Source organism: Trachinotus anak, unplaced genomic scaffold, assembly GCF_046630095.1.
Source record: "Trachinotus anak isolate AG129_WGS33_773 ecotype Australia unplaced genomic scaffold, CSIRO_AGI_Tana_v1 ptg000018l, whole genome shotgun sequence".
NCBI classification, from domain to species: domain Eukaryota; kingdom Metazoa; phylum Chordata; class Actinopteri; order Carangiformes; family Carangidae; genus Trachinotus; species Trachinotus anak.
This window is the reverse complement of record NW_027273869.1, coordinates 1,855,070-1,880,935: the sequence shown is the minus strand read 5'-3', so window position 1 is coordinate 1,880,935 and position 25,866 is coordinate 1,855,070. Positions and strand designations below refer to the sequence as shown.

Genomic DNA, 25,866 nt, shown 5'->3' with positions numbered 1-25,866 from the left:
TAAACCCAACCGGTCGAGGCAGACGGCCGCCCACCCCGAGCCCGGTTCTGTTGGAGGTTTCTTCCTGTTAAAAGGGAGTTTTTCCTCCCCCCTGTCGCCAAGCGCTTGCTCTTTGTGGGAACTGTTGGGTTTTTTCTCTGTAACAATGTAAGGTCTTGACCTTACCCTGTAAAGTGCCTTGAGATAATGTATATTATGATTTGGCGCTATACAAATAAAATTGAATTGAATTGAATTGAAGTGAAGGAGGTCAAAGGGAGTCAGATAACCGCGAAGGTGTGAGGGCAGGACGGGCAACAGCCAGTGAAGAAGAGCTCAACCCACATTCTCTATTTTCTTTGTGTAACAGTAATAAAAACACCGGGCAAAGGGAAGTTAGGAGGTCAGACTTCTTGAACTGGCACAGCTGCATGTTGTTGTCAGGGAAAGGTAGTTTGGACCCAGAGCTCTGTAACAATCCTCTTTTAATTTTGTGAAAGCGTGTTTAATAAATTAGTGAAAAGAATTCTGAATTTGTCTCCTGCATTAACTTCAAACGAACGTGCAAGTTTACTTGAAACGAGAAAGGACAGTAAACTCAACAACTGACATGATGCAGTGAGAAAGGAAAGAGAGAACGGATGGGATGGGATGGGATGTTTGAGTGAAAAGAAGTTTCAAACAAGTAGAATCATTAGATAAAATTCTAGTTTATTCAGCAGCATTTTTATTGCTTCTCATTTGTACAGAAGTGTTTGGTTTTGTAACGTTTATGAAGAACCGAGTTCAAAGGCTCTGACAAACACTGGTCTGGGAGCTGGTCTTGATCATATGATCCGCGTGACCGGGCAGTGCTCAGGCTGATCCAGGAACAGCGTCTGGAACATGTGGTTGTAGAAGGATGGGTGGTACAGGCAGGCCCGGGCGCAGTCAGGGCTGAAGTTCACCTCCAGGATCTGAGGCTGCATGGTCCGCTCACCTGAGCCAGAGTCAGAGCACAAACCAATCAGAAACAAGTTGCGATGGTAGAACACAAACCAGTCAGACAACAGGTGTCGGTGAACTGCGACACTCACAGGTGACAGGTGACAGGTGACAGGACAGGTGTGTGTATAAATACTACAGACAGTGAATGTATGTGTGTGTGTTTGTGCAAAAATACTATAGACAGTGAACATGTCCATCACCTATTTAAGGTTAAGGACCTGAGTCATAGCCCTGAGATAAGTTTCAAAAACACAATCAGTGATCGAAGCAGCTCTCACAGAGACTCTGATACTGACAGGAGCAACATGAATGTGATGACATTGCTCCTGCAGTTGTGTGTGTCCCCTCTGAACAGAAGGGCAAACTCGTCTTGTTGTGTTAGAGGGGTTAATCACCTGTTTCAGCAGCTTTACCTGAGTTTAAAAACCTGCTTCTTCCTGCTAACGTTGCTGTAAAAAAGGATGAAGGGTTGGTGGAGTTATGCTCCTTCAAAACGTGTTAAAGGATTCATTGCAGCACTGTTGTAGTTGACTGCACTAGCTTCATCTAGGTGTACCTCATAAACTGCCAACTGAGTGTTTACTCATGACATTATAATGATATAATGGTTGAACGCTCCCGCCAGACGACCCCACTGTCTGTGTGAGGATCTGACATAGACACATGATGAAGGAACCTTCAACTACACCTATCTGAGACTGAACTCCTGGTCATCCCAGCTGATCAGTCTCTTCATCACCATATCAATATGAAAATCACCTCTTCATCCTTCACCCCAACAAAGCTCATGAAAAACCTCTCATGTTTGATGAGCAGCTGACCTTCTCTGTTGTATCCAGTTATGCCTCGTTTCTAGAGCAGGGGCGTCCCTCTCTATCCTCAAGACCCTGATGAAGACTCCTCTCTTCAGACAGCACCTCCTCTCCTCACACCTCTAACTAACTAACATGTCTAACTAGCTCTGACTCTGACTCCCATTTCACTTCTTTACCTGATCTCCTTCACTGATTAAACAGATGTAGAACTGAGTCCTGACACCGAGGTCTCTACCAATAAATACCTGTGACTACTGCAGTCATGTGACACGGGAGTGATTGCTGATTGAACCCTTTCACATTGTTGACAATGACAAGAGACAGAAAAGAGGAAGAACATGTCATGTTTGTGCTGCACCTGCAGAGAAAGGGTAAGTCCTACAGAGGCAGAGAGGAAACAGATGGTTGTGGTGGAGGGGAGAAGCCCCGCTGACGTCATCAAAACTCTTGGCTGATGAGGGTGCATGTCATGACATGTCCCCTCTTCAGAGGAACAAAGAGACTGACAACAGCTTGTCTTTCCGTCTGTTGCTTCACTCACCATCATCAGCTCACACCTAAAGAAGGTGTTAGTGCCTCAAACAAACTGCTTGTTCGATCCTTTGACACTGTGTGAGCAGTATCAGAGGATGAGTGCTGGTTGGCTGAACGCCAGGTACATCAACTCTCTATCGCCAACAGTCCCGCCAACTTTAGAAACTTAAGCATTTTAGGTTGTGGGTTGGTATGAACTCAGACTGGGACTAAAATACAGAAGCCCACAGGCCAAAGAGACAAGTGTGAGGAGGAGGACTGGTCAAAAAACCAGTATAGAAGGTCTTTACTCAACCCGACCAATTATACCTGATCCAAAATGTCTGAACAGACCCGACTAGGGTCTCAGATACTGAATGGACTGGATCGGTGAAGACCTCTAGGCTGGAGCAATGAGGGTAGTAGAAACATCCCTACCCCACAGCTTCCATACGTCTAGACCAGTAACCCTGAGGAGTCAGATCAGAGCTAATTTTGCTGGACCAGGACTAGTCCAAGATCTGGAGTATGGGCCAGCTTCAGTAAAAAAGTCATGCATGACTCCTGTATCTGCTGGTCTTTAAATGTCCAGGCTCCAGTCACCAGAGGTCACTGTCCATCTTTGTGACTTAAGGTCACAGCAGGGCCCCTTCATGTCAGCAGGTCTAGGGGGAAATGTAAACATCCAGGGAAGACCTTAGAGTCCAGGGACAGACGGGCTGTCCCCATTAACACAAGTCAAGGAAGATCCTCAATGAGGTGAGAATCTAGATCTGAAACATTTGTGGATCTTTTTACACCCTGCTGATATGTTTGTTTCAGAACAAGTACTCACCATTATCCCCAGAGCTCCACTTCAGCATGAGGTCTACAGCATATATGGCGCGGGACGATGGATAGGGACAGATTCCGTAGGGAGCAGGTCGGGATGAGGCTGCCTGGAACAGCTCCCCGAATGCTTTAAACAGCTTCTCCTACAGGAAGCAAGGAAAGGAAGTCAGGGATGAGAAAGGACAGGAGGAGAAAAAGGACACGAGGAACACCAGACATAAGACCTGGTCCACAATCTGGGTGAGGCTGGGGACAGACTGTGTGATAAGGTGAGTTAAAGGAGGCTAATACTGGACCAGCAGAAATGTGAGCACTGACCTCCACCTCCTTCCATGGATGCTGCGGGTACTGCTCCTCAAACATGGGGACGAACTCGTCATAGTGAACCTAGAAACAGGAGCAGTGATTCAACCTGTTACCAGACCAACAACAGTTAACACCTTCACCAACCTCCACTGAGCCTTTATTTATCTGACCACTGATGACGATGATGAGGAAGTACATGGTTGAGCCATGTGGCAGCAGAAGAATAAAACCTACCTGCTTCAGCTCCACCCCCTCTGCGTAGTTCATGACGGTGAAGTGCTTCTGGTAATCATCATAGTGGCTCAGGGAGAACGGTCTGGACAGGAACAGAGACTAGGGTGAGTAGACAGACGATTTTGGGTGGGGGGGGGGGATCATATTTCACACTGTATCAAACACATCTACAGCAGTGTGGGGAAAACCAGTCTCTGGTCCAGACTCCTGGGTCAGAGAGGCTGAACTTCGTAATGAATTATGGTCGTCACATTTAATAAACCAATCAGAGCTCCTGTTACCTGCAGACAGGTTAGCTGCCCCTTGGTGGATGTTATTACAATGGTCCAGAGATTGGTGTTAGTTTCTGTTCGTGACTGACCTGTGAGTACAACCTGACCAGAGAGTCCAGTCCAGTCCTGACCAGAGAGTCTAGACCTGACCACTGAGTCCAGTCCTGCCCAGACACTAAGGAGGTAACACTGTGCCCGACCTTGCCTCATTTTAGGACCAGTACACTCGTGGGAGCTTAGATGGGTGAAAGTGTATTTACACTGGTCTACGAGGGGGTTTTGAGCCTGATCAGGGGTCACACAGCAGCTTCTGAACACTTACAGGTCACAAGTTACCTGATCAGTCACCTGACAAGTTACCTGTCGTTCGTGTGACAGTTACTGAATATCTTTATTGACACTCAGTTGTCTTCCGGTTGTGTTCCTGTGAAGACTGGTGGTCCACTGAACTGAGACGTCACTGCTTCTGATATTATACTGATCATATCAGAATCAGAATCAGAATCAGTTTTATTGCCAAGTATGTTTCCACATACAAGGAATTTGTTCTGGTTATTGGTGCAGTTGGAGGTTCTTGTAAACAACAGGTTTACACAGTTTTAGTTTCTGCCTGTATGTGGGAATCAGGTGGACCATCACATGGTCAGAGTGGCCCAGTGCAGCCCGGGGGACGGCGTGACAAGCACCACTGATTGTGGTTATATTAATCAATACAGTCATCTAACTTCCTCTCAGGTGAGAGGTGGACTCTTGATCACACCATTGTCTTGATACGTTACAGTCCCGTGTGTGTGTGTGTGTGTGTGTGTGTGTGTGTGTGTGTGTGTGTGTGTGTGTGTGTGTGTGTTTTGTACCTGTTAGCAAAGCGTAGCCAGAAGACATTGTAGGCGTAAAGACGCAGAGGCTGCACAGAGCGCAACATCAGCATGTAGCGAATGTCAAACTTGACCATCCCCACCTCCTCCCTGCTGAACAGCACCGGGTCCTCCAGGTACTTACACACCACCTGGAAACAGAGGCACACAGGTAGAAGCAACAACACAATGTCACCTGCTGAAGAAAAACGGGCCTAATACAACACTGGAATCAAGTGTGGCGTGGGTTGGTAGGAACAGGTTTATGGTGGACTGCTGAGAACCAACAGGGCAGAATACAGACTCCAGCTCTGGACTCATCTGTCTGAACTGACGACAGGTTTCAGCCACGACTGTCATCAGCAGAGGCCACAGAGGTAGACATTAAACATGAACAGGTAGACAGTTCATTTCCACACTGTGATGTGTTTATTCAGTGGTGACCTCAGTGTATCACGACATCACAGACAGGAAGCAGCTGAAGAGGGGAGACAACATTACCACTGAATCTGAAATGCATTAGAGGGCTGACAAATATGACTCTGAGGTGGCTTGAAATGGTTGATAGGAACAACTCCTGCTGCTGTGACCCAAATAAGGAAAGTAAACCACAAGACCTAGTTCAACCTATCAGGTGAGAGTTGGTTCGTGCCATCCAACTGCAGGTGTTTCCTGTGTGAGTGCATGATACACGTACACGTACACGTACATAAGGCTCAGTGAAGAGGAGTATATAAGCAGGCGTTTCCTGCCGCTCGACAGTCTCTCTCGGAGACTCAGACCACAGGGCGCGTGGATCGACAAACTGTTTGTACTCTTGCTAAAGCGTAAACCTGGTGAGAGTCAGTCATTTACGAAAGCAAATGCTGAAGCTCAAGATCCTGTGTTTGAGGTGTTCGAGACGAGATATCCTGTGGTAAGAATGAAGCGTTCCCTTCGTGAGTGATTGACGTCAGTCAGCTAAAATGCACATTTGGACAACAAATTAAATAAATTAAACTTTATTTTTATATTTAAATTCAATTGAATGAAATTAAATTTACAGCGCAAATGTATGTGACAAACAAAGCTGGTTCAATTCTTTAATTTTCCTTTTATTGTATTCACTTGAGGTATTGTAAAATAACTACAATACAGTCACTGGGGAAAATAAAAATTACTTAAAACTTTAATAGCCCTTGAAAGTCAGTTTCATTCTGAGAGAGAACACGTAAGTCTATGAAAGGAGGTTTTCTCTTCAGGGGACATCGCACAGCCCCCGAGAGGTAAGCTCCAGCAAATCCACACTACAGCAACACCACTGACGACCTTAGGGCACACACACGCACACACCACACACCGTAGGGTAGAGAATCTGTGTAGGGAGCCCTCCCTGGGTCGACCAGGTGTTAGGTCCCGGTAAAGGCCTCATAACTGTTCGATTTCTTCTGGTTAGGGGTTATAAATCCTGATAGGGTCCTTGAGACAGAGGTACAGAGGCAGGTCTGCGGGCAGAGTACTCCCCCACCAGCAGAGGCCCGTGATGGCGAATAAGTATCGCTATGGCACGCCTTTGGGAGTCTCAGTGACGTCCATATAGGACCACCAGTGGGTAGAATCACATAAGAGGGCCCTCCTCCGCCCCTCTCCCCTTTCCACATCCACATGCCTCAGTGCTCATACGTCGCCTCAGGTCAGGGATGAGGCCAGTGAGCCAGGGTGGCTGTGTAGGGGCCCACGATGGCAACCGGACCAGGACAGAGAAATTAGAAGGATTTTCCCTGAGGGCTACAGGCATAGTCCAAGCGAACCTCGATACTTAGACCTGGGAAGACGCTCAATGTCTCTTCTGGACTTACAGAAAGCACCAGAGCACCACCACCAGTCCACCAGTTCACCAGTAAAATCACAGGCCCCTCAAACCCCCTATTAAGGAGGAAGAGATCGATGAAGTTACTGGAGGCTAGAAGACCAGGGTGCTACAGTGGGCCCCCCACCAAACAGAGACAGAGGTGGACCAAGAAGGAGGAGGAGAAAACTCCTCCAGACTAAATAACGGACAATGCTGGGGATGATCTCACTGACTGACCCGTATTCCACACCCATAAACTCATTAGGAAGAGATGCTGTGTACAATGTGGGTCACAAGCTAACTCTGTAGTCCAGGTGGGACACAGGTGGATGTGTCCCAGATGCCAACAAGAGTCTATGGTCTTTTGGTTTAGACAAATTGTTGATGTATGCAAGACCACCTAACAATGGGACAGCTTCACCCCAGACACCAGACCCTGTCTGTCCATCAAGTCAAAGGGATTTACTGTAAAATACAAGATGATACAGTAAACTGGCTGGTGCATGAACCCAGACACTGAATACAACTCAAACTCCCAGCCTGATGAAATGCCGTGCAGTCTATTTACCTTGCTGAGTGTGATCACCTAGACCCTCCCTGCAGTGTTCATGCAGACAGAGTACAGGTCAGTGTACAGTAAAACCCAACAGGCCAATGGTCCTGGAGGCAAGTGAGCAGAAGTGGATCCTGTCCCTTCTCAGTCAGTCTCACAGCCAAGACAAAAATTCAGACTCTCAAATCAGCTGCAGAAGACCATGATGTCTGGGAAAGAAGTAAAAACTGAAATGCTGAGCCAGGTACCACTGCAGTTATGGTCCCAGCATGACACTGATATTGAGCTGAAGAAGTCGGCCCAGACCGTTGAATTTTCACTCAAGGTCTCCCTATATATGTTTCCTTTAGGCAACATTATCAGGAAGCACCAGATAAATGTCCATTATTACGCAGATGACACCCAGCTGTACTTATCTGCGAAGCCAAGTGAGACTAACCAGGTGCTCAAACTTCAGGTGAGTCTTAAGGACATAAAAACCTGGATGAGCAGCATTTTTTTACTTTTACATTCAAACAAAACTGAAGTTATTGTACTTGGCCCAAACACTTCAGAAATACATTATCTGATAATATACTGACTCTGGATTCTTCCTTCTTCTTCTGCTCTGAGAACAGCTGGTCTCATGTTGTCTGTGTGTGCTGGTACCTTTGGTGTGCTCTCTCTCTGCCTGATGATGTAGTCCAGGTTGTTGGTGATGTGTGTGTCCAGACCACGGGCCAAGTTCCAGGGTTTACAGATCCAGTGGTTGTCCTCTCCACTGAAACACACACACACACACACACACACACACACGTCATGGAGCCATGTTTCCCTGTGTTCCCTGTGTGTTCTGTACTGTAGCTTCATACAAACACCCTGAGGTCCTGACCGCTCTTGTCTCAGCTGATAGTGCCTGACGAACTGTGGCAGCTCTGTCTGAAGGTTGAAGGTCTCTGGTAGCCAATCAGGAGTGGCGCCGCCTCTCAGTCTGCGGGCCACCGCGGCCAGGCAGTCTTTCACCGTGACGATGCTCTCACAGGGAAACTGGTTCAGCATCACATGAGGTCGCTCCTCGCTCAGCTTCCTGTCAGAGAGACGGTTCATTAGAACAACTTTGACCTTTGACCCTACACACACTGCACAAGGTCAACTGGGAAAAAGACAACCACTTCCACTGTAGTCTCTGTGTCCAGGCTGAATCTGAATGAATGATGAAAATATGAAGACGTTTGAACCACGTCAGCAGCTGCAGTGGGAGACAGAGCAACTGTGAACTCTGAGGACAGACAGATCTGCAGGAGCAGAGACACAATAGACACACAACATATCAGCAACAGCAGCTGCGACGCACACACCACACATCCAGTGTGCCTGCTGCGTTACACATTGGAGGAGAGCTGCTGTTAACCACAGGGTTTCATTAACTGTCCTCACTGACCGACCTATGGAGAGTAGTTAATTGTCCTAACTGATCACAGACAAGATAAACCGTCTCATCCTCTGGTCTCAGACTGTGACTCACACACTGATACAAAACACTGACACACACTCAGCTGTGCTGCTTACACACAGCCTCGACTGAGTGTGTGTGTGTGCATTTGAGTGAGAGTGTGTGTGTGAGTGTGTGTGTTGCTGACCTGTAGTCTTTGATATGGTCATAGCCCCAGATGATGTCGGCCTCCTCCTCTTCCTCAGTCAGCTGGAACTGGGGGTGAGTCAGGTTGTTTGTCACTTGTGACATTTGAGAGTAAACCCTGAAACAAAGAACAACAACAGTACGACAACAGTCACACAACAACACTTCACACTGATGTGGTGGGTTAATGACAACACGAAGGAGAGTGTCACAGAAAACCTCTTCAGACTGGCCGGTGGATCTTCAGAAGTCTCTACAACACTTTTCTATAACTTCCTATACTGTATTTGTCTCTAACACTCAACAAGGGTCAAAGGTTAATGTAAGACACTGAGACAAAGAGACAGAGAGAGTCTGGTGTCATCACAGAGACTGACTGTAAAATACAAGATCATACAGTAAACTGAGGCTGATTCATGAACACAGACACTGAATACAGCTCAGACATGCTCTGCCTCATAGACCCTGTTGACCCCTCCTCATATGGGGGTAGAAGGTCACATTTTCCCTCTTCACCCACTGAGATTTGAACTAACACTGTATTTTTATTTTACACAGAAGCAGCTCTTGTGGAAACGATGGTGTCCCAGCCTCGCTCTGTCCCAAAAAGATGACGTGAAGGAACTGAGGCCCTGCTGCCTTCATCATGTTCCTCTTCTCATTGGCTCATTGTGTAGGAGCCTCTCCCCAGCTGCAGCAGCCACATGGGACTCCTCTCTTATCAGGCTGTTGATGGAGTCCTGCACATGAGACCCTCGAGTCTCAAGGTCCACAGCAACTCTGCCCCCCCAGCCCCCTGTTCCTCCTGCTAAACGCTCCTTATACCTGGCACTGTGCTTCAGGCTCGGTCACAGCCGGGGGAAATGAGCTGATGCAGACTGGTAACAAATCCACCACAACCCCTCCTGATGAGGAGGATGTGTCGTGTTATTCCACTTATCACTTGATGCCACAAAGATACTGTAGGAGTTGGAACAATATTTACATTATGTTCATTATGATATTATATCACATATTATGGTCATTGAGTTAAGTTAGCCAATACCTAGGAGATAAACTCACACCTATTGCAAAATGTACTCAGTGTGGGATGTTATCATGTATCAAGCTATCAGAGCATTGGCCAACCATACCAATGTAATGATTTCTTGGCAGAGCACACCAAAGTTAATGGCTTAGAGCTAAAAATGTGCAGTGAATCTCCTTCGGAAATAAGGGAGTCAGCTGATGGCAGCTGAGGGGTTCAAACTAAGGTTAGGTGATCAGATAGAACGCACATGCAAGATGATTGAGGATGTAGCTGGACATCATTAGTTACTGTCACAAAAGGTAAAGAGCTGCCAAGGAGGCAGATTGTGACTCCATTATTTTCAAGGCACTTGGGACATCTTTTTTTTTTTTTAGAAGGCAGGCAAAGTTGCCTCTTTGGAGGCAAAGTGGGCAGGATGTTTATGGTATAAAAGAATGTGCAGAACGCTTTGGAAATCAGTCTGGACCGGGACAGGCTCGGGTTTATGACTTGTTACAAGGAATAAACTCTGCATCAAACCCTTCAGTGCCTTTTTAAACATCTTTTTGATTCCTTTAAGTACTTTTGAGAGACTTTGTTACAGGTTGGTGTAGAAGTCCAGAGTCATATCTGGCCCAGACCTGGATCTTCATTTTACACAACAATACACAACAGAGGAAAAAGAACTGGGTTCTGTTTAGAACCACAGACTTTCTCCTTTTGTCCAATGGCATCCCCTTCAAGGTCACACACCTGTTTATCCACATGTCAGTGTGTAGTCAGAGTGTAGTCAGAGTGTAGTCAGAGTGTAGTCAGGGTGTAGTCAGGGTGTAGTCAGGGTGTAGTCAGGGTGTAGTCAGGGTGTAGTGATGAAAGTCACTGACAGATTAAAGTCTGATGATACTGTATGACCCACTAGACTTGGCTGATATGTGATAATTAGTATATATTGATCATGATATTGATCATGATAAATATACCTCACACCTCGCTATATAAATATAGCGAGGTGTGAGGTATGTTGTTGCTGTATATCTGAGTTTATATATCTTCAGTCTTGTCCTCTGCAGAGACAAACTCAGGTCTTCTGTGTGAATAAAGGATCTTTAAATGTGGGCCCTCTTCTCCCGAGGACAGCGTGATTGTATTGGTCAGTGTGTGTCCAGAGGAAATGTCCAACAGGAGGAGGTTGGACAGACAGACGGCTCACAGAGGCTGAGAGGTCACAAATGTCTCTGCCCTGTGAAGCTGAATTAGCTGTGGATCCTCAGTCTGAGGGACAGCAGCCTCTGAGCTATTCACCTCTCCCACTCTACACATGAATGGAGACCCAATCTAGTCAATAGTTCCTAAGAGATTTTATTCTGGACCAAAGTCACGGATCAACCACCCGATACTACCATCATTAGAGCTACTGTTACAACAACAATTCTGACAGCAAACACATACGAGCAGTGTTATTACTCTTTACACATCACTACATCATCACACCTGTACTGTGCAGGTCAGTGGGTCAGACCACACCCATCTTCTCAGCTACACCTGTAAAGTTCAATGACTCTATCTTACAGGTTGTGATGTTATCACAGTAACAAAATCTGTCCACAGACAGAGACACACCTCACATACACAGATACACACCTGTAATAACCTGACAGTCATGTGGTGCTGTGAGTCTTACTTGAGGATTTTATCCTGGGGCACAGTGAAGGGCTGGGTCTCCACAGGAAGCTGCTCCTTGTTCTCCTGCGCGATGGTCTGCAGAGATACAACCAGGTTTCAATTTCGCCATCACTTTAACCAAGTACACACACACACACACACACACACACACACACACACACACACACACACACACACACACACACACACACACACACACACACACACACACACACACACAGCCTGTAGTTCAGACAACACAGCAGCCTGAGACACACTCTGAGCTCCACCCATTACACTGCTGCTGGACTGCGTCTCACAGGTGTGTGCTCAGGTAAGCGCTCAGGTAAGCTACAGGTATATGTAATGACCTTAGTTAACCCCAGAGACAGAAATGTGTGTGTCCTACCCTGTGTCCTCACAAGACACAGACCCTGTGTGTCCTTGTACCAGACAAGATTACAGAGTCCAGAGGTAGTAAATCTGTCTGATGAGAACATCCTGTCTATGTTATGAGGAACATGTAGAACCAAGAACATTACTCTGCACACACAAACTCTGATCTTTTACGTGAATAAAGGATCTTAAAACCTGGATCCTCTTCTCCAGGTGATTTTTCCACCATGCTCTCTCAACAGGCTCCACCCCCCTCAGGTATTTCTGAGGTACCACTACTTTTCCCTGAAACCACAGACCAGTGCTTGTCTGACACCTGGCTCGTAGGGAAGCAGACCACGTCTCCAGGTCATGGATGTGGTGGTGGGTGCAGAGGTCATCACTGTTCTCTCACAGCAGAAGGTTCTGGGTTAGAACCAGTGTGGTTCCCTCAGGTCCGCCAGGATCAGTTCAGTCCAAATACACACAGGTCAACTGGTTGTTTGTCTTTCTGTGCCAGCCCTGTGATGGACTGGAGACCTGTCCAGGTCCAGGTGCAGGTCCAGGTCCAGGTCCAGGATAAACGTCACTGTTAAAGGTTGTTCATGAACCTCTGATGTACACACACCAGGTTGGTGACCTGATGTGAGGACTTCCTGAGACCAGCAGGTCTCACACAGAACCAGTTTCTGAGGCTCTGTGTGAGGCCCCCCAGCTCTGAAGGTTGTCTCCCCATGAAGGGACATTTAAACCAGAGAGGGGCCACAGCAGAGTCACACCTGTGGAGATCACACTGAGAGAGTCCTACAACACATCACCTTCACCTGTGGTGCTACTGTTCATGTGATCCAGCAGCAGAGGGTCTGTACCAGGACCATGTTTACTATGGCAACTGTCACTAGGGACTGGTCCAGTTTGACTCCGTGTCAGTGTCTTCACAGCTGCTTGAGACAATAAACCAGTGTGTGTGTGTGTGTGTGTGTGTGTGTGTGTGTGTGTGTGTCCTCACCTCATAGTATAGGTCTGGGGGTTCAGCAGTGACACTGCTGACCCCTTCTAGATCAGCAGGTATCCATGGTAACAAGCGACACTTCCTCACCAGGGGGTCGGTCTCTCCATATGTGTAATCTCTGGTGACTTCGTCTGTGGAGACGACAATTAGTGAGTCTGTGTTGTGTGTCAGTGTTGTGTGTCAGTGTTGTCCTCAAGCATCTGTAGTTTAATCAAACTTGTTGGGGACTATTTTCAGCAGTGGATGAATTCACATTTGGTGCTATAGTATCTGTGGCAGCAGGCTGCTGTGTGTGTGTGTGTGTGTGTGTGTGTCAAACTGAACTACAGTGCATATTGGTGGTGAGGGAACATGTGACCCAGGGTGTAGTTGTGGTGTGGATGTGCCCTCACCTCCTTCCTGCAGGTCGTGCAGAGGCCAGAGGACGGTGTAGGCCAGCTGACCCTGTAAGTAGAAGAAGGGGGCCATGCCACAGGTGGGCTGGTCGGAGTGCTGCACCTGGGAGCCAAACTCATCCATGATGTACCACACAGGGACCTTCTCCTCCGCTGACTGAAACAACAACAGGACAGACACACACTGTGGATGGTACACCTGCACCAGGTCACATCTCTGAACTGTATCATCTATAAACAGGCTCCATGATTTCACTCACTGATTTTCCTCTGCACCAAAAGATATGATCCAAGAAACATTAAGACACACACAGACACACTCTCTCTCTCCCAAACACATCACTTTGTTACTGTTGTTCTCATCAGGTAAAGAGCCTTTGATGAAGATCAGCTGTTTCACCTGGTTAATGTGTCTGTCTGCTAGTCTCTGATTCTGGTCTCAACAGACTCCTCATCTGAGTCTGGGTCTGACTGAGGCTCCAACATGAGGCTGAGTCTCTGATGTTTCCTCCTCTAACCATCTTCATCCTCTCTGCTCTTTCACCTGGACACCTGGAGCAATGTTCAACTAAATATGAATCATAGGCTCATGTTTCCTGGCTTACCCCCTGAGAGAGGTGATAAGTCTGGTTGTACTTCCACATGTGCTCCATCACCAGCTCCACCGTGTCCGGGTCAGGGGCCTCACCGTGGAAGTCCACCCCCATGAGAGCAGCCATTCTGGGCAGCAGACCTGGGATCTGCTCCAGCTGCTGACGGGCATGATCCACACGGTAGGTCCAGGCATGATCCACCAGGAAAACACTGCAGGAAGACAGAAGAGACAATAATACACCCCCACTCATTTTCTAACATTACACATGTACCTGAGGATTAAAGGATCATCAAGATTAAAGGAAGTGTGTCCCAGGAAACACGAGCCCAATAGGCCACATGGTGGTTTCTGCTCTAAATGAGCAGGACTGATCCAAAACATGGCTGCCATCAACTAAACTAAACAATTGGCTATAACTCATTAACTTTAGATAGATAGATAGATAGATAGATAGATAGATAGATAGATAGATAGATAGATAGATAGATAAAATACTTTATAAATCCCTCGGGGAAAATTCAAAAAAAGATGGCAAACGGAAAAAAAATTATATATACTATATAAGATTAATTATTTTTCTCGTTTTCTTGCTTTCTATATTTTTAAATGTAATGTTTTACACTTTTGAAGCTCCATAAAATGATGCTAAGGCCATACGTCCGGGGTGTTTGCGCCTCTGCCGCCCTCACCTGGTCGGCCCCGAGGCTTGCAGCCCACTGTCGCGGGTCACAACCACTTTGCAGCGGGTCACTGCTCCAGGATTGTCCTTCTTCTTCTTCTCCTCATTCTCTCCAGTGTCCTCCTCGTCTTCTTCTTGAAACTGCATTACTCCGAAAACTTCCCCAGCATCGTAAATCTATGATGTATAAAAACAATGAGACTATTCTTAGAACATCAGCAGACTCCATTGAAGAATTGGTCAATTTAAAGTGTGCTTGCCTGTTATCTTCAGCACAGGCCACTAATGAAGCTGCTTTAACTCGTTTGGCATGTTGTTAGCGCCACTCTTTAACCCGGGTTACAACAAATACCACAGAAAAACACAATTGCTTCTGTGGTATTTGCTGAAGTAATATTTCAAACGTCAGTGTTCCTCAGCCTGTGATTCTCGCAGTTCACCCACCAGAAATGTCTAGAACTAAATGAGTTGTGAACCAGCTACAGATCGAAAAGCGCTCAGACTTCAACTACAAGCCGAGAGAACCAGAGGAGAACCTGAGTCACGCTCTGAACACCGTGTACATCTGTAAACAATGACAGGAAAATGAAATCGTTACATTTATCATGCCAGTTTTGAACGAGGAAACTGTGACTGCGGATTTAGCGATGACCCGCAGTTTATCCCACGACAGAACTGCGGTTACAGCGAGCGTTTCGTCCGCAGCCTGCGGTGGATGTGCAGCGCTTCAGCCGGACACGGACCTCGCTGGTGATTTTGTGATGCAGACTCCTCCAGTAGATCTGAGGTATTCCTGAGGACCGCAGGGCCCCGGTGTGGAGGGCCAAGAAGGCACCAAACTCCTCATCCTCGTCCCCATTCATAACGATCTGCCCTGACATTATTCACGTGCAGGCGGTCTGGACAGACCAAACCCGGAAGAAGGGGTGTAACAGCTGAACCAGCAATGCATTGTGGGAGATTCTTTTAAAGCACTCCATCCAGCTTTAAAACCAAAACTTCACCTGGGCTCAGGAGGCAGGAACAGTTCCTCCACAGTTCTTACAAATGTATTTTTAATCAAACGTTTTCCACCAGTTCATTCACCAGTTCATCCTCCAGTCTCTCTGCCACTGACTGAAGCAGACACTGCGATTGAGACCTTTTCTAAAACATCAGTCAGGTCATTTTAAGCAGTTCTAACAGACACTGACTGGTTTTATGAAATTCATGACAATAATTTTTCATTCATGTTTTGATTGATTTTTTTTCAATGATCTTCTGAGATTCTCATATTCACCACTAAAGCCTCATTGTAACATGTTGACTGAAAGCACTACAACTCCAGTATTACAGTATTTTTCTAATACTTTATTTTGCTCATTACAGCTCTGTAGTTAAATTCACATCAAACCTTTACTTCAGGACTGTCATTAGTGAAGGACCAATAGATAAAGGACTCAGAGGATTTGTATTTCCACAGTGAAAAGATGATTTCTTGTGACTGAAAAGTTGAACACAATCAGACCAACAAGGCGATACTTTGATTTATCTGGTGGAGAGTCAGAATGGATCCTCTGTACATCTATGTGAACACAAACATATCAGATTAACAAACTGTGGTACAAGTCCTGCGTGGAAGACCCTCAGTCTCTACTGTCCCAAATACCAGAGACAGCATCAGTACCAGCTCCCTCTACCCCACATTCAGAGGTGATGACGGGAGGGTGTGTGTGTCTGCAGACTTGGATCTGCAGACCATAAGACTGTTTCTAATTACAAAATACAAGAGTCCAGGACTCAGTGTGATCCTGCTCACAAACACAGACCAACTGCAGGAGAAGGAAGCAACAGAAAACAGAGTCAGAGGTGAGACACATTTTATTTAAAGAACAAAGAAGAACTGCGTCAAACTGAGTTCAGATTATAAATGTGACTCTTCAATAATTCACTCACAGCTGATCAAACAGGAAATAAAGTTAAACACAGTAAGTGACTGAAGGTTAGAATTAAACTGTAATGAAATCATCTCAGACTGAGTCTAATGTGCAGCTCACTACAACACAACCTGGACGTGAACACATCATCAACATCTCTTCACTCTGATCGGTTAATTTAAAGCAGCTGCCTCACAGAACAGGAAGTGGAGGAAATGATGTCACTGATGTTTTAAAACACACCCCAGCACCGTTACTTGTATTTATCAGATCACTGTCACACCTGTGCTTCAGACCAGGGACCAACATGACACATGGATCCTGTTCCAGGAAGAGGGTCCAACAAAGTCTGGATCTGACCCTGAACCAACATCTGATCCCTGACAGCAGCTCATCACTGACACCTTTAACCCTTTTAAAACCACGGGGATCACCGGTGACACCGTGGCGCATGTGTATTTCAAATTACTGTAGCTAGTTTGAATTAGACTTTTTGCAATCTCAGAAATGTTCAATCTGCACTTTTCAAGAATTTATAAAAAGAAAGTTGAAGAAAATTCAATTCCGTTTTTGTCCTTTTCTTCATATAACACACAGTTTTAGGTATTGAATTACATAAGAATGGTAAATACTTGACAGATTATGAAAGTTCTTCTCCTGGAAACTTCTCCTGGAAAAAGGGTGTAAATTATTTACACATAGGGCATTTTTTGACACAATTATTGACAAAAATAGACAAAAAAGACCAGGCGTTTTAATAAATATCTATTATTATGGTGCTAAAAGGGTTAACAAGCTGCTGCACTTTGTATACAACATGTTCACAAAACAAATACACAACATGGTTCTGATTCATCATCCAGACACAAATAAAACAGGTCTCACAACAAATGTATCATGTAACCTGTCTGTGTTTACTGTGCTGAGGAGTCACTGACTGTAACCTGACTCACTGCTCACTGTGGCAGTGACTGTGGCAGTGACGGTGACAGTGACAGTGACAGTGACTGTAAAGGTGACAGTGGTCACTCAGTTCTGCTCAGAGGTTTTTAAGTCATCTGTCTTTTAGATCAGCATCCAGAGGGCGGTCTGCTTCACACCACACACCCTCCTCTGGTTGTCTGATGAGCAGGTTTCACACCAGCCAAACAAACCCCATCAAACCAACAGGTGACAGAGGTGTGACAGGTAATCACACCTTCAGTCCCTTGTATGAGTGTAAACAACCTGATGGTGTCTCAATCAGAGTTAATGTACTGACCCCACAATGTGCTCACTGACTTTAACACGTAGAACAGGTGAGGTGTGTGTTTAAGGTGATAGGAGTGTTAAATAATGTTAAACCTGTAAACCCTGTGATCCACCTCCTCTACAGCCAATCACTGTTTTTCTCTTAGTACCTGAAATTAATTTATATTGATGATCCACACTGTGTTACATTAGTCAGGTTGTTTTCAAACCTCAACAAGACAACACTAGCATCATTCCCCAGGTGAGCATTGCTCCCCAGGTGACCTTTGTTCCCCAGGTGAGGGTGGACCTCCTGATGCGGCAGCGTCACATCTTGAGGAAACATTCTTTGGCGTTGCTCCACACCTGAATTCCCTGCACAGAGAGGAAGTTAAATACTGTCATCATGATGTCTCATCCCCTTCAAAGGCCTCTCATTCTCTCCTTTACCTTCTTGCACATGCTGATTTGCATCACAGCGTAGTTGATGAGCGCCTCCCGCAGGTCTTTGTCTTTCTGCTCCTCAAAGCGCTCCATGTCCACCCAGGCCCGTTCAACATGCTCTCTGCAGGGACACACATCAGACAAACACACTGTGAAGAACTGTTCTTTAAACCAGCACACGTCATTTCATGGGCAACATCCCCAACTCACTCGCACTCAGCCGTTTTTTCCCTGACGGCGTCTTCACCCTCTGCGATCAGCTCCTCCAGCAGCTTCAGCCGGGCCTCCCTCTGCTCAGGGGCCTCCTGTCCAAACAGCTTGTTGGTCATCCCTTTGAGGGAGAACGTCCGCACTATCTGAGGACGTACACAGACACATACTATAGTCAGGCTGAAGTAGTTTCTGAGACCTACATCCTCCTCACAGATCTGAACTCAGTATGACATGTATCTCAGTAAACGGTACAGACTGGGGCTGTGGAGGTTATACAGTATGTGTACCCCTGTGGCCAGCTCCTCACGCTGATGTTTCTTGGAGATGAGGTCCTGGGAGGCCACCTCCAGCTCAAACTGGGTCAGCTCGTGTTTCCTGCACACTGCCCTGCAGAAGCGAAGGGTCCAACATTACATTATGCTCTAATTATTGCTGGGGTCTATGTATGATATAACTATGTCATAATTCAATATATATATGGATATTTTGAAATCTCCTCTGGAGCAGTTTATAAATGCTCAATTTAACCCTTTGATGCATAAAATCACATCAGTGTGTGGGTTCCTGAAACATGTGTCTGCATTAAAACACTCCAATGTTCATTAGTGGAACAATTTTAAACAAGCATGAAGAAAGGTTTAGTTCAATTTAACAAAAGAGTATTTACTCAAACCAGGAAACTGCACAAGAACCCTTCAACGACTGTTCATGAAAGTAAATGACATGATGTGCAACTATAGACAGGTTAACATGGTTTGCAGTGATGTACAGTGGTGCACACTTGTATACAGTGGTAAACAGTGTTGTACACTGGTATACAGTGATATACAGCGGTGTACACTGGTTTATACAGTTGTGTTCACTGGTATATACAGTGTTGTACACTGGTATACAGTGATAAACGGTGGTGTACACAGGTGGACAGTGGATGGTATGAGGAGGTTTTGACTGAAAAAGAATTAAGAAAACAGAAGAAATGAACATGAACTAGTTCACTTGTTTAGAATTTTGAGCTGCAGCCCTTGTGACAGTCTTGTGGAGTGTGAACTTGCACAACACTGCTGGTGCACGGTCCAGCACTGTTATGTGCACAGTCAGCAGCACCAACTCTAAACAGGTGAAGCTAATTAAAAACAATGAGCTACTCTGATCATCATTTGACAAACCCTTATCAGCAACTTTCAGTTGACCACTGTGATCCATCCACCTCCACACAAACATTTACCCACAACCCGACAGACACCCAAGCAAACACAGTGAAGAATATTTTTATACAATAGCATTGTGAGTATTGCAAGGTTATGAGAAACATGTTGGGGCAGTACGCTTGCTTTGATACTTTGATAACTATATGTTGGGGAGTTGCTGAAGTCTCGACAGGGAACAGGGTGTTACAGATAGTGAAGTCAAGGATGTGTGCAGGGGTTGTTCTCCAGGTGTGGGGCGGACGTGCCACGGGCAGACTGCATAGGTAAAGACGAGGACAGAAGTATGCAAAGGCACGGTTAACTGATAGATGTGAGACAGCCTTGAGGATGTGGGAATGTTGTGTCTCTGTCTTCTTTTCTCTGTTTCAAACAGGAAAAATCAGCTGTTCCCAGGCACAAGTGAAGGAGGTTAAATGGAGTCAGATAACCGCGAAGGAGGCGCCTGGGCGAAGGCAGGACGGGCAACAGCCACCGAAGAAGAGCTCAACCCACATTCTCTACTTCCTTTGTGTAATTGTAAAAAAAGACCGGGCAAGGGGAAGTAGTGTGTCAGACTTCATGAACTGGCACAGCTGCATGTTGTTGTCAGGGAGAGAAGAGTTTGGACCCGGAGCTCTGTAACAATCCTCTTTTAATTTTGTGAAAGCTTGTTCAATAGATTGGTGAAAAGAATTCTGAGTTCGCCTCCTGCATTAACTTCATCAAACGGACGTGCGAGTTTACTTGGAATGAGAAAGGACAGTAAACTCAACAACAGGTAGCTTTAAAATATGAGGAAACCCATTTCTTTTTAAGTGGAAAATATATAAAACAACAAGTCTGATCATGTGAGAACATCTTACCTCAGAGCCTCAGCGTAGAACAGATATTCCTTCAGCTGGTCTGCATAATGTTCTTCTTCCTCTAAGATATCGTCTATTGAGGCAGCGTATCTGTGGGTGTGTGACCAACTTCTTATACACTGTGTGTGTTAAACACAGACATTATATCTGATGAGAAGCTGCACACTCAAATACTCACGCATCCATATGATGACCAGCACTCTGCAGTCCATCTCCCATCTCTCTCTCTATGGCGCTCCACTCACTGCAGTGAACACATGGATTTACACACAAATTAGTAAGGAGAGCCTGTTACTCACACACACACACACAAACACACACACACACACACGCGCACACACACACTTTTAAAGATAAAAAACAAAAATGACAGTAGACATTTCTTCTCTTAGCTTTCTTCATCTGGACTGAGGGTTTGAGGACTGAGGACTGAGGGGGTCTGAACAGTCTGTAAAACTGTGATTTATGATTTTGGGCTACATCAATACGACTGTTGACAATGGAAACAACAAACACTCATCATCAGTCCGTGCTTAAGTCGTGCACAGATACACAGTCTGACCTGAAGACTCTTCCATAGTTCCCATGGACCTTGAAAACACCATAGAGACGATCAGCAACTCTCTAGAAGAGACAGAGACCGAGTTCAGATACAAAGAGACAGGATTTAAAAAAGTGATGTGAGGCAAACATGAACTCAGCCTGAGACAGACGGGAGAGACTCACTGCTCTGGCGCGGAGCAGCTGAGAGATGTGAGACTGCAGCTCATCACTGTAGTGTTTCATATCCATGAAGCGTCTGGGTAAGAGAACAACAATGTATTTATTTATCCATTCATCTTTCATACTTTCATTTTTGAACTTTTCCTTTTAATCTGATGGATCAAGAGCTGCAATGAATCATAAAAGATTCTTTTATTTTATGTTATTTTCCTAATAATTGATTATGTCACTTTTCACACTTGGTGTTTCCTGGTTTTCAAATGTGATCATATTGTTTTGTGTCGTTTTGTCGTGTGTGTTTTCTGTTTATTCAAAAGTAGCCCTCAGAATTCTGTTGTGTATTTTGTACAGTGACAATAAAGACTCTCTGTCTCTGTTCTATTTTCATTTGCTTCTTTCTTGTTTTGGAATGAGAGTGAGCTGGGTCATTTTGGACGGATGATGTTGTCCTGCACCCTGGGACACTGTGACTGACTGATGGTGGCTCTGGTACTGAGCCTGACCACAGGTCACAGCTCCATGTCCTCCACAAACGGCCTCATGGACCAGAAAGTCCACCATGTCCTCATCCAGCTCAATCAAGATTTGTCCAGTCATCATAAGTCTGGTTCAGATCTTCAGTCCCTGTTTTGGAGCAGGTCTGCTCATTTTGAGCCCAACCATTAGGAGGCACCACAAATACCAAAATCCTGTAGCTCAAGACCTGGTGAACAGAATCTCACCAGTTTAGGTGAAAATGCTCAGAGGGTAAAAATTAACCAGAACCTGAAGTGCCATAGTGATTGGTGGCAGTGGGCTTGGCTTCATATATGCCTCTGATCAACCCTGATTAAAGTCAGTGGGGACGTCCTGTGTTGTCTCCTGAACACACACTGAGATTCAGTCACATCAGATGAAGGGGGCACACATGGCTGAACATTGACTTAGTACTGTGATGATGTCACAGCGTGTGATCGGTCCCATTTAAAGCAGCTGATTTGACTCTGCTCAGATTAATCAAACCTGAAACCTGCTGACTGCTGCTCATGGTTTAATGTCAGCAGACTGATCACGCAGATGAAACCACAGTATAAAACACATCTACCTCTTACTACATCTTGGTCATTACATCAAGTTAGCAGCTGAGGAGAACATACAGCTTTAACATATAACTCCAATTAAGTAGGATAATTATGAGGCAGCACCTCAAATACAAGTGTGTGATGTGGAAACAGTAACTTACTTATCTGTATTTCTCACCCTGAAGGTGGCACTGAGAGCTCTCAGCCTGGAATCGGCCTGCAACAAGAGGAAGAGGAGGAGGTCAAACTTTGTGAACTCTGACACCACTGTATGAATCCAGGAGCTGCACAGAGGTCCAGTACCTTGGCCTGAAAACCGGTCTCATACACCACCTCCTTCCAGTCACGTTCCTGCCACACACAGGGGTGATGGGGGTCAGTTACAGATCAGCTGCTGATTGATAAACCATCACCTGACCTGCTGCACCGTGTACCTCAGAGAGGAAGTGGTAGAGGATCTTGTCATTGGAGAGCACTGGATGAGACGCCACACGAAGCAGGAAGTTCTCCAGCCCGACCCTGCGGCGCTCCACAAAGTCTGGGTCCATGTTGTCGGCCGAGAGCTTGTGCCACACAAACTCTGCCTGCAGGAGAACACGACTGTGAACTTCATCAGTCATACGGTTTGGTGCACCTGGTTTCTCCACTGCACTTTGCTGCCATTTAGATGAAGGACATGTGCCTGAATTATCTGACAACAGGATGTGACAATAAGCCACAACACAAAACCACTCCAAACACATTCTCATCAGTCTGTATCAGTCAGTCATCTTTTAATCACCATAATGTTCCAACTTATCAAATAACATCATCTGTTGAAGTCTTAGTTCAGTTCATTCTCTACAAGCTGTAACAAGTTCACAGAGATGATGCTACCATCTAGAAAAGATCCACTCCACCTCAGCTGACTGTCAAACATCAGTTGACTGCCAAACATCAGCTGACTGTCAGAGCAGGCATGTCTCAGTGTAGCATTAGTGTGAACTTAGTGTGAGAGTTGAATTATAACATGGTAAAAATGGGTTGTAAATGTGAAGATAGTGAAGCTCCAGGTCCTGAGTCCAGACCAAAAGAACCTAAATATATTCAGTTTACACTCATACAAGACAAATAACAGCAGCACACCCTACATATCTGAGACTTCCCCGGAAAAAGAAGAGGCATGTTTGACATTAATAAGAGAAACATATATGTAAACTGTCCAAACCCCTGTATGTCTGAACGGGGTTTACACTCACCCTCTTCTCAGGCAGGGGGGGCACCACGATGTACGGATAGGTGACCACCAAGTAGCTCCGCAGCAGCTCAAACTCACTGTACCGCCTCCACAGGGAGTCGGGGGCGGGGTTACGACCCTCTGCCACCGCGTCCAGCGGCCTTTAAAGATGGAGGACAGTTTGGTCATGTTCCTCAGCACTGAGACAGAGGACAGAAGCACCAGGACAAAGAGACATCAGGGCAGTGGGCTGCTCTCACCTCGTCTCGATGAGGTACACGGTGAACGTCTCCTGCATGTTCACCGCATTCTTCCCGCTCCTCTTCTCCGCCTCAGCCACACAGATCTCCATCCTCCTCAGCAGAAAGCAGCCGCCCTCCTCCTCCACCTGCGCCGCCACACGGTGTCGTTAACAAACAGCTCCCTGTTTTCCTGTTGAGCTGCTCGCTAACAGCTGTCACTTACGTATGACGTAAACTAATGTTACCATGACGACAACAGTCATACATCACCTCTGCGTCCACCTGACCAAAACACTTTATTACCTGAACTGTCTCACTGACGTGTCTTCTCTAAAGTGAACTGTCAGCAGTTAACGTCAAACACTGTGTGACGTGGACGCAGCGTTTTCCCGCCGCTGCAAAAGAAAACACATCAGATCAGATGTAAAGTGAAAGAGGAGAAGCTGGTGTCTCACCGCCGCGTTCAGGCTCCCGTCCTCCGCCAGGAGCTCCGAGTCATCGTCAGCAGCCACCGACTCTTCCTTCACATCCTCCGCCATCTTCCTCTCTCCTGATGTTGGTGAGTCAGGGCGCATGCGCAGAGCACCACCTCTCCTAGCCGATGCTAAGGATAAAAATCTGTATTTATAAATAGAATATATGTACATTCATTGAATTTGAATACACATAATATACAGATATACACTCATAAAATAAAAACATGGAGGAAGAGGCTTATATATGCAGTATATAAAACCTATTACAAATTGGAACAATTTCGTGTGTGTGTGTGTCTCAAAAAATGTGTATGTTTATACTGTAGACATATAACATATATCTGTCCCAAAGTCTGTCAGTATATGTGGATATTATAAACGGTAGAGTTCTAAAGCCTGAAACCATTTTACCAGGAGCTCGACATATTTAGGATTAATGAGAAAAACAAATTTGAACATATGTTGTTTCAATAAACTCATTATATAAATTAAATATATAGTGTTAGCGTATATGGTGAGAATATTTTATAGGCTACTATATGAAAATTAATAAGATATTTTTGAAATATGTACACATACATATGTTGCTATGGATATTTCCTATATGTCATAAACTTATATCTGAGAATGTGATACAGTATGTGGTAATAATATATCCCCTTATAGGTGACATATATTACATTTCTGTATGGGATGTTATATGTATAGCTACAGAGTATTTGTAATCAGAAGTATGACCACAGGTGGAGATTATACGACTGCTCACAGTTACATAGCATCATTCAGTAGAGTCAGTGAACTATGAGGCATGTGTTCAGACTGATGGTGGCAGAGAACAGGAAACAGCACAGACAAAGTTCTGATTATCTCCACAAACAGCAGGATGAGAATGTGTCCCACTGCCTCACAGCCATAACCAGGCCTGTCATGGAGGGATGGACGGTGCTGGTCTGGATGGAATCAGAATCAGAATCGCCTTTATTGTCATTATACATAGTACAACGAAATTTGAGCGCTGCTCCCTTGGTGCAAAACAATGCTAATTAAATAAAATAAATAAGAACCTAAAGAGAACACAAGAATTTAAAAAAATAGAGGAGGTGTAAAAAGGCAAGTGATATGTACAGATATATTTACACGTGGTGTGAATGAAACCCGATAATTGCACATTAGGCCCAGTTTTATTGCACAGGTAATTGGAAGTTATGCAGTGTGAACGACCGGTCATCCGGATTACTTTTTGTCTTTGTTGACTGCAGTGATAGCCCTCGGGAAGAAGCTATCCCTGAGTCTGTTTGTCCTAGTTTTGTGTGACCTGTACCTTCGGCCCGACGGTAACAGGTCAAACAGGTGGTTACCGGGGTGGGAGGGGTCCTTGATGATGTTACCAGCTCTGCTCAGATAGCGAGAGTTGACAATGTCCTCCAGGCTGGGCAGAGAGCAGCCAGTGATCTTCTGGGCTGTGCAGACGACCCTCTGTAGTGCTCTCCTGTCAGCTGCTGAGCACCCCGCGTACCACGCTGTGATGCAGTACGCCAGGATGCTCTCTATGGTGGCTCTGTAGAAGGTCACCAGCAGCCTCTCCTCCAGGTTGTTTCTCCTGAGCACTCTCAGGAAGTGGAGACGCTGCTGGGCCTTCCTCACCACCGCCAAGGTGTTCGCAGTCCAGGAGAGGTCGTCCGATATCTGCACACCCAGGAATCTCATGGTGTGGACTCTTTCCACACAGTCCCCGTGGATGTAAAGTGGGGCCGGGTCCCCTCCGCCCTTCCTGA

At 45.7% G+C, this 25,866-nt stretch overlaps 2 protein-coding genes across 3 annotated transcripts; both read right to left on the bottom strand.

Moving 5' to 3' along the window:
• Positions 1-673: 673 nt before the first annotated feature.
• Positions 674-15,457, bottom strand: ttll12 (tubulin tyrosine ligase-like family, member 12). Of its 2 annotated transcripts, none has more exons than XM_071501604.1 (14): positions 15,264-15,457; positions 14,531-14,697; positions 13,852-14,050; positions 13,244-13,403; positions 12,849-12,982; positions 11,484-11,560; positions 8,795-8,911; positions 8,047-8,241; positions 7,824-7,935; positions 4,792-4,943; positions 3,666-3,747; positions 3,444-3,512; positions 3,130-3,268; positions 674-958 (listed from the first exon to the last, which is right to left on the bottom strand). In XM_071501604.1, exons 1-14 carry the CDS (start codon positions 15,399-15,401, stop codon positions 807-809), a joined length of 1,893 nt encoding a protein of 630 aa, XP_071357705.1. In that variant the 5' UTR covers positions 15,402-15,457; the 3' UTR covers positions 674-806. The 2 variants fall into 2 exon arrangements, with proteins under 2 accessions (XP_071357705.1, XP_071357707.1); XM_071501606.1 differs by lacking the exon at positions 15,264-15,457 and adding an exon at positions 14,781-14,903.
• Positions 15,458-16,362: 905 nt separating this feature from the next.
• LOC139634891 (sorting nexin-4-like) lies at positions 16,363-24,207 on the bottom strand. The gene is made up of 14 exons (XM_071501608.1): positions 24,071-24,207; positions 23,634-23,761; positions 23,396-23,534; positions 22,592-22,741; positions 22,461-22,508; positions 22,319-22,374; positions 21,100-21,172; positions 20,936-20,997; positions 20,552-20,617; positions 20,374-20,463; positions 18,611-18,710; positions 18,321-18,466; positions 18,117-18,231; positions 16,363-18,041 (listed from the first exon to the last, which is right to left on the bottom strand). The coding sequence occupies exons 1-14, from the start codon at positions 24,188-24,190 to the stop codon at positions 17,994-17,996; spliced, it is 1,341 nt and encodes a 446-aa protein (XP_071357709.1). The 5' UTR covers positions 24,191-24,207; the 3' UTR covers positions 16,363-17,993.
• Between the last annotated feature and the right edge of the window lie 1,659 nt (positions 24,208-25,866).

Bases quoted from the DNA above. Each gene is read 5' to 3' on its own strand.
- LOC139634891 (XM_071501608.1), bottom strand. From the start codon at position 24,190: ATGCGCCCTGACTCACCAACATCAGGAGAGAGGAAGATGGCGGAGGAT. The intron at 23,535-23,633 runs GTGAGAGCAGCC...CCATCTTTAAAG, and splicing joins GTGTACCTCATCGAGACGAG to GCCGCTGGACGCGGTGGCAG. The intron at 18,232-18,320 runs GTGAGTTGGGGA...GTGTCCCTGCAG, and splicing joins GAAAAAACGGCTGAGTGCGA to AGAGCATGTTGAACGGGCCT.
- ttll12 (XM_071501604.1), bottom strand. From the start codon at position 15,401: ATGTCAGGGCAGATCGTTATGAATGGGGACGAGGATGAGGAGTTTGGT. The intron at 14,051-14,530 runs GTGAGGGCGGCA...GTCTTCCTGCAG, and splicing joins CAAGCCTCGGGGCCGACCAG to TGTTTTCCTGGTGGATCATG. The intron at 12,983-13,243 runs GTGAGGGCACAT...TCGTCTCCACAG, and splicing joins GCACGACCTGCAGGAAGGAG to ACGAAGTCACCAGAGATTAC.